This window comes from Lipophrys pholis, assembly GCF_963383615.2.
Source record: "Lipophrys pholis genome assembly, chromosome: 21".
NCBI lineage: Eukaryota > Metazoa > Chordata > Actinopteri > Blenniiformes > Blenniidae > Lipophrys > Lipophrys pholis.
The window spans coordinates 17,162,882-17,181,002 of NC_137649.1; the positions used below are offsets into that span (position 1 = coordinate 17,162,882).

Consider the following 18,121-nt stretch of genomic DNA (forward strand, 5'->3'; position numbering starts at 1 on the left):
TAGGTTTTGCTACTTCAGGCGTTCTAATCCATTTTACATTATTTAGATATGTAAGCCATTTGTGCTGTTTTGGAAATGTTATATTTTTTATGTCCATCTAATGCTGGGCCTACACCAAAAGTTTTTCATAGTCACAGACTAAACACTGACAGTCTTTAGTACATTTTAGGAGTCTTAGCCAGATAATCAATTTGACCTCTTTTGGCCATTTTAGAAGTTTTACTTTTTAATCAGTTTTTATCTATTTTAACAATTTTTAAACATCTTGTTTTCTACTGGGTTTTGCCATATTACCCATTTTTTTTTCTAATTTCGGGAACAATCTTTCATTAGACATCATGGCTAAAATAGCCAAGATGCATAAAATCACTAAAACAATAAAAATCCATTAAAAAAAGGGAAAAAATGCTTTGCCACAACAGCAAAGAAATTGTAATGAATTATATCTAAATTGTAGCTATGAAACATCATTATTGCAAGGTTAGATTTGACTATATACAGCATCTATTTAGATATTTTTTCTTCTTTTCAGATAAGTAACATGTTTTGAGGCTCTAGCAAAGTTTTATTTATTGGAAAATCACAAAACAAACAGCTGTTTTGGTCATAAAGGTTGCAGACCCCTGGTACATGGCAGCAGTTTGACATGTAAACAACGTGTTAACCTTGAGAGGGCGCTACGAGATCACGCGACATCTCCTCCATCGCCGCCTCATCCGTCATGGCGTCCTCCTGGTGGGCTTCACCTCCATCACTGGGCGGGTCCTCTGTGGGCCGGGCTGCCAGTAGTTGGGCACTTCCGCCGGGCTCAGGTTTCCTCCGACTCGGCATTTAAATTGAGGTGCAGGACCTCAGCTGCTGCACTGTGCAGTGACAGAAAATAACCCTCAGCGCCAGCGAAACACACAGCACGCATTTTTTCTTTCGCCTGGAAACCGACATTTGTTTTTCGCTCCCCCCCTAGCAGAAGTCCGGGCTGTCTGTGTGGGGCAGAGGAGCGGGAGCCGTTGAACAATAACGGGGGTCGCACCAGTGACAGCAGCAGCTCGGTGCATCATTTTTAGGATTCCTCTGCAGGGACGATATTGAGCAGCGGTAACGTGATGTTGTGCCCGAGGAGAATGATTTAGACTTTTATCCACGTGTTTGTTTACTGAAATCGACCGGCAAGCAAAGACAAAGCTGTGTTTTTAGGCTTTGTGGCGGAGGTGGCCTGGACTTAGGGTTAGGAGGACCAATGGACCCGGTGGTGAGGTTGGATTTCAGTGGTCGATCTTAATATCTCATAAATAGACGCATGGGAGGTTTTTTTCATCATTTTATTTTTTACACGTTGAAATCAAATCTTAAAATAATCTTTTATTAGCTGCTTATTACCTAGAACAACTGTCACCGCCCTGTCAGAGCATACCTGCTGTTTTATTCTCCTATAGTTATATATATATATATATGACATAAAATATATTTCAGATATACAGTTGGAAACATTTAAAGCGTTATTATTGTTTAACAACGTTTTTTAAAAAGATAAAGTGTAACCTAAAGAAGAAAAAAAAACAGATTTTGTTTGTATATCCTGCACAACAGAGGACTTTAGGTCATTTGTTTGTAAATCAGCTTGCTTGTTATTCTTTAACTCGGCCTTTTAGAACTAGTATCTTTCGCTTCAAGGACAAAACGAGATCTTGCAAGATCAGTGCACACTGACACGCCTAAGTCAAAGTATTTTTTCATCACTTATAACCCCTGGAGCCATAAAACAAGCTGAAAACTAAACAACAATGTTCAGCTGGCTTGGAACCGACGACAGGAGGAAGAAGGAGCCAGAAGTCTTTCAGACGGTCAGCGAAGGACTGAAGAAGCTGTACAAAACCAAACTCCTGCCTCTGGAGGAGAGCTACAAGTTCCATGAGTTCCACTCTCCGGCCCTGGAGGATGCCGACTTTGACAACAAGCCCATGGTCCTCCTGGTTGGACAGTATTCCACCGGCAAGACCAGCTTCATACGGTGAGGAAACATGCACACATGCACTGATGGATGTGCCAGAGACCATCAGACAGATAGAAAGGGAGAGGCCGACACACCCAAACTGAACTTAACTGGAGTTGGACAGCCACAGGGAGCAGAGAAAGTTTTGTGTGTGTGAAATAAGCTTGAACTTAGCCAACATATGTTGTAACAATGGGGGAAAAAAACACCAGTGTTTGAAAGAGGCTCATCACTCAGATTAAAAGAATGGAGCCACACCTCTGCAAGTTCTGCTGAATCCATAAAAAAGAAAAGTGTATTTGACAGACTCCATAACACCCACACACTCAAACTCGGTGCATATGGAGTCATCAGTGCGTGGTACTGCAGCCCTCCGTGATGAAGTGTGTGTGTGTGTGTGTGTGTGTGTGTGTGTGTGTGTGTGTGTGTGTGTGTGTGTGTGTGTGTGTGTGTGTGTGTGTGTGTGTGTGTCTGTGTGTGTGTGTGTGTGTGTGTGTGTGTGTGTGTGTGTGTGTGTGTGTGTGTGTGTGTGTGTGTGTGTGTAGACCTGGAGAGTGTCTGCAGCAGGGTGTAGAATTCTTGAGCCAAAGTTCATGAAATGCTCACACACAGTTGCCAGCAAAGGGAGAAACATCAATTGTTTGCTTGTTCACTGATTTATTCTGGAGGGAATTATTATTGGTGTCATCAGCCACTGTTGATAATTCCTGATACGGTTAGTTGTTGAAGTTTTCAGATGGTGTCGGATGTCTTGCAGCGCTGATCTCCCCTGAGGGGCAGGACGTCCTGGGTCCTTGGTGCCCTGTGATCTTCTGTCACCTCCTTGTTTTTGCAGAGAAAATGATCAGAGACATCTCTTATCTTGTTTTTATCGATTGTTTGCATATCAAAGCAGATTTGTTAAATGACTCTTAGCTAATTTATTAATTTTTTGCAATAATTTTTTTCACTTTCTTTTTGCGAATTTGAAATCGCAGCAAGAATTGCTTGGACTTTGATTCCTCTTGGAGGTGAATGATCTACAGCCGACTCCCAAGGGATCTAAAGTGTCACAGAATCACACTTTATGTTTAGAAATATTAACACTTGTGAAAACTGACCACTTTCCTAACTTTTATAGTTGATAGTCAAAGACGACTTGCGAGCACAGACTCATTTAATACATTTTTTGCAGTATGGTGGTGTGTCAACAGAAACTATGAAAGTAAATACCATAATTGTGACCAAACAGAGATATGAAAGGCACTTTTCTTCAAACTTCATAAACCCTGAAGTAAAACATTGCTAATATAAAGGTTTCAGTTTGAAAACATGCGCTACATTCTAATTTACCATTTTTAAAGCAGTTTTTTTTTTAAATGCGATTGTGCTTTACCTCCTTGTCGAGAGCTTTGTTGTACATTCAGAGTCGTGTTAAAGCACTTGGACTTGCTTTGGTATTGTCGGCAGCTGGGTGTTGTTAGCATCTTTCCTACAGGCACGCACGCACACACACACATACACACACACACACACACACACACACACACACACACACACACACACACACACACACACACACACACACACACACTTGTAGGTAATTAGTGGGTCAAGCCTTTGAAAGGCAGGGAGAGGATGCTGTTAGTGACTTCCTGTTGTAAGACATCAGTCCACACACGTCCCTGCTCTCTCTTCTTTATTCTTTACGGCAGATTGTATTCGATAATCTGCCCTATGCCATTCCTCTCCCATCCGTTCACCGGCAGAAACACTCACCAGTCAGTCGCCTGACCCCACATCACCAACATTGTGACGGTAAGATGCAGAATGCACAAACTGCTGAGTAACTCCAGCTGCTGCATCAAGCATCTCTGCTGTCACGCCCCTCTGGGTCTGAGAGCAGTACAGAGCTTAAGTGTGGTGGTCAGCTGCCGGTTTTGCACAGATTTCACACAAACTATTAGAGAGAGAGAGAGAGAGAGAGAGAGAGAGAGAGAGAGAGAGAGAGAGAGAGAGAGAGAGAGAGAGAGCGAGAGAGAGAGAGAGAGAGAGAGAGAGAGAGAGAGAGAGAGAGCGAGAGAGAGAGAGAGAGAGAGTGCCAATGTCAGTTTTTTCAGCAGATCAAGAGAGTTTTGTCTCTCTATAGAATAGTTTTACCTCAATTCAAGCTGTTCAACAAATCCTGACATGAGTATCTCAGTTGGATGATTTTATGCTGATATATAGCAGGTATGTCAGATATCCAATGATAAAAGTTCCTCACCAGCTAACTTTCTCTTTTTCAGGCCCAACTCATCCATTCAATCCGCTTTATATTGTTTTATCCAATTTATGGCCTCGCGTGGCCGATTCCAGAAGGATACATCCCGGACGGATCCCCTGAATGTTCACCGAAAGCATATTCACAGATTTATTTCTGTGTCGCACGTTGTTTAAAAACAGAAGTTCCAAATATTTATCAGGATCACACAGGTCTCCTATATCTTGACCTGGAGTTTAGCAGACCAGGGTTCAAATCCTGTTTGTGACAGGAAAGGCTTCCAAAACTACAGTGCAAGCTGCAATAATCTGCTTTGTCTAAGTTTCTGAAAACAAAGGAAAGTTGAGAGATGCTGACGGAGGGTAATACAGTCTCTCTAACTTTGGAGCTCTTTCAGAGATCTGCAATCTGATTCCGTCCCCAGTTGTGGGTTGAAATTGTCAATTTTCCTCTCACTTGCTCATTATCTGGAGACCAAACCAATATTCTTGTTGACAAAGGAACCTTCAAAGGAAGATTTTTTAAAAAGTATCACTCCCGTAAGATGCTTCATGTTCCCATGATTTTACAATCCAATCTTACAGTTTAGAAATGAATAAACAGAATGCAAAATAATAAATTATCCAGCACACTGCGTGATGACACGTAGCTGCATGTTTCCATTGCACAACCTCTTTAAAGGCAGGAGGACTCATACTACACAGACATGTTTGCAAAGAGATGGCTCTACCAGGCACTGGCGGCCCCTCTGGGAATGTGTATGTATGTGTGCATGTACATGTGTGTGTCAGACGGCAATTTTTAAGTGAAGCCTCTTTCCATCTGGTTGCAGTTAAAACATCCCACTCCACCGTTTGCGATGCGTGACCCTTCCAGCAGTAAATCTCCTGCCGAAATATGTTTTTTCATGGTCCGCTTTGACATTTCTGAGATATTGAAATGCAACAGAAATGGTCTAATCTTCATTTGCAACATGAGGGATTCCCCTAAATGAACAGCTGAGAATTCAACCTTTCACACCTGAAACATAAGAGATGTAAATCAGACGTGTCTGCACACACAGCGCTCACGGTTTTTGGGTCAGAACTTTGAACAGCCATGGGTTGGTCATGGGAACTTCTGCTGAGAAACGCGTTCAGCGATCACTCGTATTCCAGAGGTTAATGTAGAGAAGAGGAAGTCTGCTGGTAAACAAGCCTCAGAGAAGTATGCAAACATTCATGTTCCCCGAACAAAGCCACTGTTCTCAGCCCAGTCTGACATATGGATGTCTTCTATATGATCGGGACTTTGAGAGCAGCTCCATGGTGTGCAATGTTTGGTGGTTTTAGAAATTGTGTCAGAATGTTGAATCCATTTCCTTTCTTTATTATGTCCACTTTTCAAAAACTAGAAAAAACCAGGGCGGTGGAAAATCACTAAATACTGCTATGTTTCCCCCCAACTATTATTACATTGGGAAATGGATCCCCTCCTATGACACTTACTGTTTAGACAGAATGAACAATGATATACACTGTAATTCGTATCTCAGTCTTAGCATTCATCAGCGGGTCCATTGCTCATTACTTTTGTATCAAAAACCCTCACATTGACTCAACTACAACCGCCTGGTGGAAATTTTCACCAAATAACTAATCCCACAATTCCACCCTCCAAGAACATACTTTACCTGCACTAATCCCAATTTCCTGATGAACAAATAAACCCAATGAAGATGCCATCTTATCTTATCTTAAACATTCTGAGCATACACATGGTATGATTACCCTGACTTGGTCCAGAAGCAAGGCATCAGAGAAAGACGGTTCTTTTCTCCAATCATTAAATCACTTTAAGTTAAACAACGTGGAACTTCCTCCATTTGTTTTACCCACACTGTTCTCCATCCTTGCATCTTTCTACACTATTGTATTGAAAAAAAACCTCCACCAATGATGACGAGTCAATCCTTTGAGTAAAACTAAGCAATTAAAAAAAAAAAAAAAACACACTCCAATTTTTCTTTACAAGTTGTCAGCCAAGAAATTTCCTGGAGTTGAATAACGCCTCTGCTTTAAATCTTACTTGCTAATAGTAGAGTTCAAAACATTAATGAATGGACAGTTTGTATGACAGTAGACTGGAACGTGTCGAGCTTTGTGTAAAAGAATATGTTTACTCATATTACTGTACCTCTTTATTTTCTTCTATCGACTCCTTGCTTGTACTTATCTATTAAAAACTAGATCTCAAAATAGGAAATAATCATCATTGGTGGGGTTTTTTTTGTTAATGAAATAGTGATAATATGGTACAAGGACCAAGGACATAGCACAGGGGTGAAGGGCAAAATAAACAGACGGTGCAAGTTCTTTTTTTTGTAATACTTCTAAAGGCTGTTACCGCTTTTTTTTTTTCTTAGGTTTTTTTGGTACCTCAAAACATATTCATTTAGTTTTTTCTGGAGCATATCACAAATTTCTATCGAGGGGGTTCACAATCTATAGTGCAACGAGCAAAGTCGGTCTGTTTGATGAAAACAACCTCCTGATAAAATCTCCATATAGGCGTATTTTGTGCTTAAAATCACCTGCAGAAGAAAGTGATCAAAACGTTTTGAATCGCTCAATTCACTCTCTCATATTCCCATTGAGCTGATCACATGGAAATACATCGGGTATCTTGTAGAGGACCACGTGTGAAATTTCTCGTGTTTAGGGGGACATAAAACTTCAAATATGGGTCGCAAACTGGCAAAAGAAATTGGAGTTCAGGGACTTTTGCCTCCAGTATGAAAATAACCTTGATGTCAGTGCATCATAACTCCTCCCTTCATGAGTGTTTTATTGAATCCAGGCAGTTAGCAGTAAGTCTAATTTGACTTCTTCTGAAGCTCCCATTAGGCAGCCAGTCTACTATAAAAGTTCACTCATCTTTACTCCAACAGCTGAGCAATCGGAGTCTCGCTATCCAGAGCAATTTCTTTAAAGTATATTTGTAATGATGAAGCATCAGTGCTTCTGTCCAGTTAGAGGCTGAAGATGGAATAAACATCATCAGTCACCTATAGTGCTCCATGAAGGAATAATGTGCACATCAGTTTAAAATGACTGAAACACATAAGCCAATGTTTAATCAAGTCATTAAACTTTATTCCTAAACTCTCCTTATGTCCCACAACGACTTTACACACCATTGTTCTTTGTTTCAGTCATTATCTTTCATAAATCATACTTAACAGATTTTTTGTGTCTGGTTGATTGATTCCTACCGGGCGTGCAGCTGATCAAAAACAATTCGCCTCTTATCTTGTTTTGATTCAATCTCTCCCGCAGCTACCTGTTGGAGCAGGATTTTCCTGGCATGCGGATCGGCCCTGAGCCCACCACAGATTCCTTCATCGCGGTGATGCACGGCGACACAGAGGGAGTCATCCCCGGCAACGCTCTGGTGGTTGACCCAAAGAAACCCTTCAGAAAGCTCAACGCGTTTGGAAACGCATTTCTCAACAGGTGAGACGATTATACACACACACACACACACACACACACACACACACACACACACACACACACACACACACACACACACACACACACACACACACACACACACACACACACACACACACACACACACACACACACACACACACACACACACACACTGATGCACCAGAGGTTACTGGATGTCTCTGAAGGTGTCAAAGGTTATTAAAAAAAAAAAGAAAAAGAAGGGTTTTATGAAGGAAGGTGAAGCATGTCAACAAAGAGGGGAGGGCCTGGAAGAAGAGTGAAGGAGGAAGAGCAAAGAGAGTACGAGTGAGAATCCACACCAGAGATCGACATTCCTGTGTGATTGAATTTCCCTCTGCTCTCACAGGTCAGGCTTTCCTCTGTTAATGGCTGCCTGAGTGTGTGTGTGTGTGTGTGTGTGTGTGTGTGTGTGTGTGTGTGTGTGTGTGTGTGTGTGTGTGTGTGTGTGTGTGTGTGTGTGTGTGTGTGTGTGTGTGTGTGTGTGTGTGTGTGTGTGTGTGTGTGTGTGTGTGTGTGTGTGAGTAACACAAAAAGCCAGCCAGTCATCTTTGCAGAGTCATCCCTCTGGGAATAAAAGAAACTGCCAAAAACTCTTGTGGCAGTGTCCTCACTGTGAAGGCCCACCACCGCTGATAGAAGACATGAAAAGCTGACTGTCAGTGTGGGGTATTTATTCAGCTGGAGAAAATAATAGTGGCAGCAGCAAAGATGAAGTAGGTGAGAGAGGGCGAGAGGGAGAGAGAGAGAGAGACAGAGAGAGAGAGAGAGAGAGAGAGAGAGAGAGAGAGAGAGAGAGAGAGAGAGAGAGAGAGAGAGAGAGAGAGAGAGAGAAAGGGAGAGAGAGGTAAAAATGTGGTTGTCATTGAAACAGTTTACACCCCCTCTGCTGTCCATACTTCTGTTGGCAGGTTCGTGTGTGCGCAGCTTCCCAACCCCGTGCTGGAGAGCATCAGTGTGATCGACACGCCGGGGATCCTGTCCGGCGAGAAGCAGAGAATCAGCCGGGGTGAGCCGCACACTCGTGGCACTCGCACTTTTGTTTTCTGTGTTTGTGTGTGTGTGTGTGTGTGTGTGTGTGTGTGTGTGTGTGTGTGTGTGTGTGTGTGTGTGTGTGTGTGTGTTTATTCACTGGACCCATTCAGCCGCAGCCCCAACAGTCCCACTGAACTCTGAACCACAGTGTCAGCGTTTCCTTTGGACGTTTGTGTCTCTGTGTTTATTTTAGCGTTTGCTATCAGGAGGATTATGCTTCATTCTTTTCAAAGAGCAGGAAGCGGCGACAAAACGATGAGCTCTGGGTGCTGTTTCACTCTCTCTCTCTCACACACACACACATACAGGCATGCTCACAGCTTGGTTTTTTTTATATTGTCCACTCTGTACAGTAATGTGCTGAATTTAAAACACCCACACAAAAAAACCCAACAAGTAATCAGGTACTTTCTGCCTTTCACTGGCTCAACTCTTTTACATTATGTCAACAAGCAGCTGTTGGTGTGACGGGACTTGCGTATGTGGCACACGTCAGTAGTCAAGTGTTGACATTTTGTCACAGGTCCAATCAAGCATTGATTCCGTGACATCTTAAATGCTGTCGCCTCGTGTTTCCCGCCTGCATCTCCAGTGTTGATGGTTCAATAAAAGCGAAAGCGCCCTGACTGCCAAGAAAAAAAAAGGAGTAGTCCGATATGTTTCAGAGCATTTTTCTCCCAAAGTCACTGCCGGACAGAAAACCGTACCAAGGAACCATTAAAACATTTTATGAACTATAAATTAAAGGTAAAACTATTATACATTTTGAAGAATTTTACATTTTTAGAGCTGCATTCTTTGTTGATGTAATAACGACAAAATTAAATGAGATGCTTGATTGTAAACCGATCAGTGTAACAGTGATGACAGGCGCAGGCTACACAAGTATGTTTATTTTAATCGTCATTGAATCATCTCGGCCTTTCAAGGCAGTTCAGCGTTCATCTAATCATTACTTGCTGTGAGACCAAAACATTAGCAACGACTTAGCAACGGTTCAAACTGTGGGCCATTAACTCGAGATAGGCAACCCCAGCACTCATTGCACCAATAAAGGGACATGCTGATGATTTCATGACTTATAAGGCGTGCTCTTATCCTCTCCTCTCTGTTTGCACTAAAACATTGGTTTCTTTTTACGTTGTCTTCCTTTGCTTTGCTCCTTGTTCATTTCCACCGAGCTCAGCACACAGGCACTTTTGAAAAATAGGGTTAAAAGATGAAAGAATACATAACCAGTAACAAGTGTTACTTCCAAATTGTCGTTGGACCAGAACGGTGTAAAGAGAAGTTTTCTCCCCAGCTTTCTCAGCGGTTGTGTCCAACATGGCTGGCATTCCCGAAGCCCAGCAGTGGCATCGCCATACCAACCGCTAACACCAACAAAAGAGCCGGGATCATTAAAGGAAGGCATAATTTACTTTTTGCTGCATTTATCTGCTCTTGACTTTCTTTCAACGATGGATGGTTTGTCTTTCTTCTCTCTTCTCTCTCTGTTTCTCCCTCCTTGTTTGTCTCGTGTTCGAAGAAGCTCGGGTTGGTTTCGCTTCGTGCTGGCGTCCAACTCACCCTAAGATTCAAACTGTACTAAGCGGCATTTGTGATTTTCACCGGTGTCAAAGTAATTTGCTGTTGGATAGTATAATTAATGCAAATTCCAGGCGTGTGTAAGCTCAAGTATGAAGGCCAAAACAGATGATTTGGTGTGCATGAGCGATATTGCGTAAATATTCAAATGATCACTTCATCACAGAACAAACACTGAAATTCACACTTACTGGCAGTTTTTGGGTTTATCAACCTCACATGCATGTTGGGAACCAGAATAACCTGAAGAAACCCAAACACACACACACACACACACACACACACACACACACACACACACACACACACACACACACACACACACACACACACACACACACACACACACACACACACACACACACACACACACACAGGGGGCAAACTCCCTTTCAGAAAATCCCTCACAAGGCCTCAACATGAGAATCCTCTCGCTGTGAGGTGAAAGTGATAACCACCACTACCCCAACAGCCCCCGGCTTGCACATGAAACATAAAGTGTGGACGAATGTTTCCACAATTGTAAAGTGTTTGGAGTTAAGTTCAGTTGAGTCTGATGGGATTTTCACTTTCTTTACTACAGGGATGTTGAAATTGTGTTTGACAGGAGAGTGTAGTTTGTTCACAGTTTCTTCTCTGTTGACAAAGACCGGAGAACAAACAATTTTTGAATTTCAGGTACTCTTTATATATGCAATGTAGTTTAAACAGAGCCGTATTAACCATATTTTACTTTCTCTTTTTCGGTCTGAATGTGCCTTGAAGGTGTTGTCACACACTGGAAACTGTACAGAGATCCTGCTATAGAAAACAAATACGAGCAGCTGTGTTTTCTCAGAAGACCTTGCCAGTGCGTGTGTGGAGAAATGTTGTTCTAATCCATTATTTGTTTTGGTTTTTTTCTCTAACTTATTCCAGTATATATTTTATTTGTATATGTTTCATTTGCTTGTTGTGTTGTCTTCATCTTCACCCTATTGCATTATTTCATCAAATCAACATTTGTAATTATCTGTGTGTGTGTGTGTACGTGTGTTTGTGTGTGTCCAGATGAGGAGTTGTCAGGCTATAGCAGCCTACATAGATGTCTTTATGGAGGTATTGGAGATGATAAACCTGAGCCTCAGCGAGCCACAAAAATCCTAAAAAAAAAAAAAAAAAAGTGATATCTTGATTTAAAGGATTTTAGGGTTGTTACACGTTCTTCACTGGTCTTGTCACATGTTGAAAAAAATGTCTTCTCTGAGTAGCCTCTACAATTACGTCATACTAAACCCGACCAGATATTTCTTTGATGGTTAGTGTTACAACAGTTTCTCTGTATTTTGCCCAAGTAGAAGCTGTACAAGGTGCAGATAGTTATTTATTAATTTTTCTGCAGCACTATGCCTTTCACTTTGTTTCATGTGAGGAGCATTGCACACTTTGGAGGTCATTTATGTGTTTTCCTCAACATGTGAGACGTGCATTTGGTGAAGAATAATTAAAATTCCAAATTTCAAGGTATCAGCAGCAGTGTGTGTGTGTGTGGTCTGTCTCCCCTCAGCTTGTTTATTACAGGCTCATCTAAAGACTAATGCCCGTGTTTTACAGTACATCCAGAAACTATTTGCAGCACTTCTGACACATTCTGTTATATTGCAGCTTTATTCCAAAATGGATTGAAATATTATTTTTTTCCCTTGAAATTCACAACAAATCACACGTATATAAGTATTAACAGCATTTTCCATGACCTTAGGTACCTCTAGTTTCCACTGATCAACCGTGAGGTGTTTCTGCAGCCTAATTAGTGTTGAATGGTAAATTCAGTTCATTGGACATGATTTGGAAAAGCACACGCCCGTCTATATAAGGTGGATGTCAGAGCACCAATCAAGCATGAGGTCAAAGGAATTGTCTTGAAGTGTTTGGTGTGAATGCCAGGCCTTACATTTGGAGCAAACCAGATACGGCTCACCATCTGGCCAATGCCGTCTCTACAGTGAAGCATGGTGGCGGCAGCATCATGCTGTGGGGAGTGTTTTTCAACAGCGTGGAGATTAGTCCGTATAGAGGAAAAGATGCATGCAGCAATCTACTGTGACCTCCTGGACGACAACCTGCTCCAGAGCGCTCTTGACCTCAGACTGAGACGACTGTTGACCTTTCAGCAGGACAACAATCCGAACCACAGACGCAAGGTCCTTGAGTGGCCCAGGCAGAGCCCAGACTTTAATCGACTGAACATCTCTGGAGAAATCTGTAAATGGCTGTGCACTGAAGCTTCCAATCCACCCCGATGAAGCTTGAAAGTATTGAGCGAAGGCTGTTAGTACTTATGTGATTTCTTAGTTTGTTGTTGTTGATAAATTTGCAAACATTGAAAAAAAAAAAAAACTTTGCCAATTTAGATATACTGTGCTTAGAATTTTAAGGGAAAATAAAGAATTTAATCAATTTTGGAATAAGAAAATGTGGAAAAAGTGTCGATGTGAACACTTTCTGGATGCACTGTACATGCTTATTGCTTTTCCTGTTATAGTTCTGCTGAAAGCGAGCTCTCTTTAAAGCAGCAGTGGTGTAATTATCTGACGGAACGGGAACCTCTATCACAGAAATGTCTGAAACAAACTATCATAATATGATATTCTTATGATAGTATTATGTTTGTCATGCTCTGAATTAACATAAGCTACTACATATGAGTATATACATATATATATATATGAATGTGTCCTGTTGTTTTTTCCTAATAATAATTGTTTCTCCAACATCTTTACTATTGATGCTTCTTCTGTTGTGTGTCCTTCAGTGTTAGAAGGAAACTTGAGCTCACTAATCCTTCGATTTGCCCTTTTGTTCTTTGTTCTCCTCTCATATCCTCTGGAATTTCTTCAGCTCAGAGCGAGTTTTGTCCTTGAGATGGATAGAAAGTCGAAGGAGTCAGCTGGATCTCCTACTGACAGATTCAGTCACTGATTAATCTTCTTTATATGAGCATGTATGGGGTCATTGCCTCATTCGTCCAAGGACAAACCATGTTTCATGGGCAATTTGATTCAATTTGAGTATAAACAGTGCTTTTGTGATGCCAAATAAATGATCAAATTGGAGCAGAATATTCAGTTTGCCATGGGTAAGCAGACCTTCTTTTGTGTCAACATGTTGCAATAAGGGTGTAATTTGTACAAACTCCTTCAGCATCTGTCCCTACTGGCTGATTTAAGATCAGCAGTTTATGATTTAACACGATATGAGGAGAGAGTAAAGAACTGAGGGACTAATCGATATAGCTCACTATTTGAGAGCTTCTCTCACACTACTTTCTTCTCTCTCTCATATACATATTCTTCTTCCTCCACCTCTCAGGCTATGACTTTGCAGCGGTCCTTGAGTGGTTTGCGGAGCGGGTGGATCGGATCATTTTACTTTTTGATGCCCACAAATTGGACATTTCGGATGAGTTCTCCGAGGTGATAAAGGCCCTGAAGAACCATGAAGATAAGATCAGGTACTGCAAGGCGGAACCCCCCCCCAAAAAAAGATATGACACTCACAACTCACGACTCTGCTTTATTTTCTTCTTAATTGTATTAAATATCGCCTGTTTTCTTCTGTCCCGTCAGAGTTGTGCTGAACAAGGCAGACCAGATAGAGACCCAGCAGCTGATGAGAGTGTACGGTGCCTTGATGTGGTCACTGGGGAAAATAGTCAATACCCCTGAGGTACAGTGAAATGTAAAACACATGAGTAAACAGGGGGATCTTAAAAATATTATAGAAGGGGAAAATGTAATTTTCCCCCGAGTAAAATCCAACCTCAACTTTTTGTAGTTTTAGCTCCAAACAGTATCTTTATCCAGTATATTTCATTAGATCACATTGTTTGCTTTATTCTTTTAAATCCAAAGGCCTTATTAAATTTAAATGTTCAAAAAGCGTCACATTTTTCAGTTTATTTGTGTAGAAATAATAACGATCAAAACTTTTATTTAATACATCTGTAGTTTTTTGGGACGTTCAATTGTGGCAGTTTACTGCCCCGAGTCATGTTTTGAACGTAAATGTGTAACTTAAAGTGAAGCCTGAGTCGAGTCTGTGTGGGGATTTTTATCCATCCATCCATCCATCCATCCATCCATCCATCCATCCATCCATCCATCCATCCATCCATCCATCCATCCATCCATCCATCCATCCATCCATCCATCCATCCATCCATCCATCCATCCATCCATCCATTACGCAGTTTCAGTCAAACTCACCGCTGCTTTCCGTCCGTGTTTCCCTTTGTCAGGTGATCCGTGTCTACATTGGTTCCTTCTGGTCCCATCCGCTGCTGATTCCTGACAACAGAAAGCTGTTTGAGGCAGAGGAGCAGGACTTATTTAAAGACATCCAGTCCCTACCAAGAAACGCAGCGCTAAGAAAGCTCAACGATCTGATCAAGAGGGCCAGACTGGCCAAGGTGAGATACACCGGTGTGGCCTAAGTTCGGATTAAATGAACAGACATAAAACATTAGCGGTAGCAGTGACCTGGAAAGTTGACCGTAACATATTTATATTTTGCATGTCACACTTGTTGTTTCCTTTCTATGCCACCCATTATCTGCCCGGCTGCTAAACTTGTTAAAATGTGTGCCTCACCACACACGTGATTCTTCCCTGTACAGAACATCAGTTATTAGAGACGACAGTTTGCTGAGTATTGTTGTGTGAGGAAACACTAGATGAACACAAATTCGTCAAAGTTGAGTGCAGCTTTCCTGTTTTAACAGCTGGATGTGCGTACGCTTCCTGATAAGATTCAAGGACCTCTAAACTCTTGAGTCATATCTGTATTTCTAAAGTGATTTACTAAGATGACTCTGCACCGTAAACAGATGGACTTATTTTCTGACATTTGTTATATTTCTAAGGGAGTGCCTGCTCAAAACGTCAACATGAAATTTCACTTTTGCGATAATTCAACTGCAAATGTTAGAAACTTAAGCAAGTCAGCTTGTATTTCCCCAGCGGCGTTGTTGATGAGCACGAGCACATCTTTCACTGTGCGTTTCCAGGTCCATGCTTACATCATCAGCTCACTGAAGAAAGAGATGCCCTCTGTGTTTGGAAAAGACAACAAGAAGAAGGAGCTGATCGGCAGTCTGGGAGATATTTACAAACGTATTGAAAGAGAACATCAGATTTCCCCTGGAGATTTTCCTAATCTGAAGAAGATGCAGGTAAACGGCAACGAACCATGGAGAGTAGATTCATAGATTAGGGTTAAATCCGAAATCCTTGATTTGTGATAATCTTGCGGGTGTTTTATCTTCCAGGACCAGCTGCAAGCTCAGGATCTCACCAAGTTCCAGCCTATAAAACCCAAACTATTGGAGGCAGTTGATGACATGTTGGCCAATGACATTGCTGGCTTAATGGTCCTGGTGCGGCAGGAGGAAACCCAGCGGCCCAACGCGGTGGTGAAGGGCGGCGCCTTCGACGGCACTCTGAACGGCCCCTTTGGCCACGGGTACGGCGAGGGAGCCGGGGAAGGTATCGACGAGGCAGAGTGGGTCGTCGCCCGCGACAAGCCCGCTTACGACGAGATTTTCTACACGCTGTCGCCTGTCAACGGGAAGGTGACGGGAGCCAACGCCAAGAAGGAGATGGTGAAGTCAAAACTGCCAAACACAGTGCTGGGAAAGATCTGGAAGCTGGCGGATATCGACAAGGATGGGATGCTGGATGACGAGGAGTTTGCTCTGGCCAATCACCTCATTAAAGTGAAGCTGGAGGGGCATGAACTTCCGTCAGACCTGCCTGCACACCTGGTGCCTCCTTCCAAAAGGAAAATTCCAGAGTAGATGTCAGAATACGCCATCCCCTCCCCCTACATCCTGTAAGTATCCCTGCCCCCCACCCTCAGAGAAAATATTCCCCACTAACAGAGGGATCCTCCTGTAGCATTACAGCAGAAACAAAAGTACGAAAGTAGCTGTACATATATTGACATTTCCAGCTCTTAGTCCCGCTCTATCGCTGCCCCCTCACATCTGTAGTCTTAATTCAAATACTTAAAAAGCTCAAATAAAAAGTAATGAAATGAGTGTTAGCACACCGACTGCAAAGACTAAAATGTACCATTTGTGCTGGAATTAACACGGTGGCATCTTCTAGTGACATTAAAAGGCTTATATATTTTACATGTACAAAACAATATTGTTTTGTATTCAAAACTGAGAGAAGCTATGAATGAAGGCTGAGGGATAGAGGCGTAAACACTGGAGTACAGACACTACAAGTATGTAAACCACTGGAGCAATATGAGACAACAGCGTGAGAGAATAAAGCAGAATCTGATTCAAAAGCAGTATATTTCCATTAAAGTGATGCCGCTGTTGTTTTGAAGTAAACCCAAAAGAACCTGCAGTATTTTACACAGAAGCCCAAACTTCAGTCGGTCTTTGTGCTGTTTGTTGACTTCAGGCACGACTGAGAGTCGTCCGCCCTGTTTCAGCGTGACATATTTACCGGTTACAAATATTTCCTTGAGCAGTGCTTCAGGATACACACACATGTGGACATAACACACTTTCAACCAGGTGTACTGCACCCGTTTGAAGCTTCTACCACGGCAAAAACAGTCTTAATTAGTTTTTTGTACATGTCTTGTGTGTTAGTTACATGTCGGTTTGAGTCTGTGATCTCACCATCAGTTATCGAGTGGAGAACAATGAGTGGTTTATGTCTCTTCTCCTATGATTTCTAAATACTTCTGATTCTCATTAACCCGTACTGATCAGATTCTTGTGATTATAACAACAGCACACTATGTTGTGGGAAGTGTTGGGTGGAATCGTGGTGACATGCTCGGCATAAATGTATTTGAATGTTTAAATGTGCCGTTGTTCACGCTTGTTTGTGGGCACAACCTGGATCTTGTGTGTCTGCATATGACCACATGTATTAGTGTTATTATTTATAACGCGTATTCTTTCATAGCTACTGACTGGGGAGTATTCAGTGGGTTATTAATTGAAAATTGATGAGATATTATTATGTAATTGAGTATAATCTAACACTGAAAGTCTGGACAGACGGCTGTTTGCTTATTTTGTGGTGACATTAAATTTAAAACACATTTCTTTATGTACTCGAAGGAAGCCTTTGCTGTCCGTGTCATGTAATTAAATTGTAAACATGTAATAAACACAATTCCTCTGTACAATGTTTCTGATATATTACTGTAACAATATGCCAGTATGTGTGCGTGCGTGCGTGCGTGTGTGTGTGTGTGTGTGTGTGTGTATATTTCCCATTAAGGCAACTTCTAACAAATCCCTCATGAACTAAAAACACTCGGCTAACTAAAGAGTTGATTTCCACGTCATGCGTTCAAAGACCATTCCAACCCAGTTGGACCCACAGGACTACAGAAGTTCCTCCGGTTCACTATTTTTAGTTCCCTTCTCAAGTGTCTCTGTGCTCCTATTGTAAATCCGATGTACATAATAAAACTGGTTTCATTCCATGTACACAGTTCTGCCCACATCCACCTCCGCTGTTGAACTCAATGTAAAGATGAGCCAGATCGGATTTCTTTGCGGCGCTCAGTGTTCATCCGGTGACTGACTGCAACATGAAATCCTGTGAAAGTGGTCAACACGCATGTAAACACTGGTGTCTTGGTATTTTGTTTTGGTTTTTTTCTCGTTCTGTCTTGCTTTTTCTGTCAACATAAATAGGCCAACACATAATAAAAGTCATATATTCAAGTATT

The 18,121-nt window shown here is 41.9% G+C and overlaps 1 protein-coding gene across 1 annotated transcript; it reads left to right on the top strand.

Annotated features, from left to right (window-relative positions):
- The first annotated feature begins 1,484 nt into the window (after positions 1-1,484).
- Positions 1,485-18,121, top strand: LOC308126757 (EH domain-containing protein 3). Its single transcript, XM_080491362.1, has 8 exons — positions 1,485-2,008; positions 7,550-7,726; positions 8,659-8,756; positions 13,721-13,862; positions 13,978-14,077; positions 14,649-14,819; positions 15,417-15,581; positions 15,678-18,121. Exons 1-8 carry the CDS (start codon positions 1,782-1,784, stop codon positions 16,203-16,205), a joined length of 1,608 nt encoding a protein of 535 aa, XP_080347488.1. The 5' UTR covers positions 1,485-1,781; the 3' UTR covers positions 16,206-18,121.

Coding starts and splice junctions, on each gene's coding strand:
- LOC308126757 (XM_080491362.1), top strand. CDS start 1,782: ATGTTCAGCTGGCTTGGAACCGACGACAGGAGGAAGAAGGAGCCAGAA. Junction 2,009..7,549: donor GGCAAGACCAGCTTCATACG/GTGAGGAAACAT, acceptor TCTCTCCCGCAG/CTACCTGTTGGAGCAGGATT. Junction 15,582..15,677: donor CTAATCTGAAGAAGATGCAG/GTAAACGGCAAC, acceptor TTTATCTTCCAG/GACCAGCTGCAAGCTCAGGA.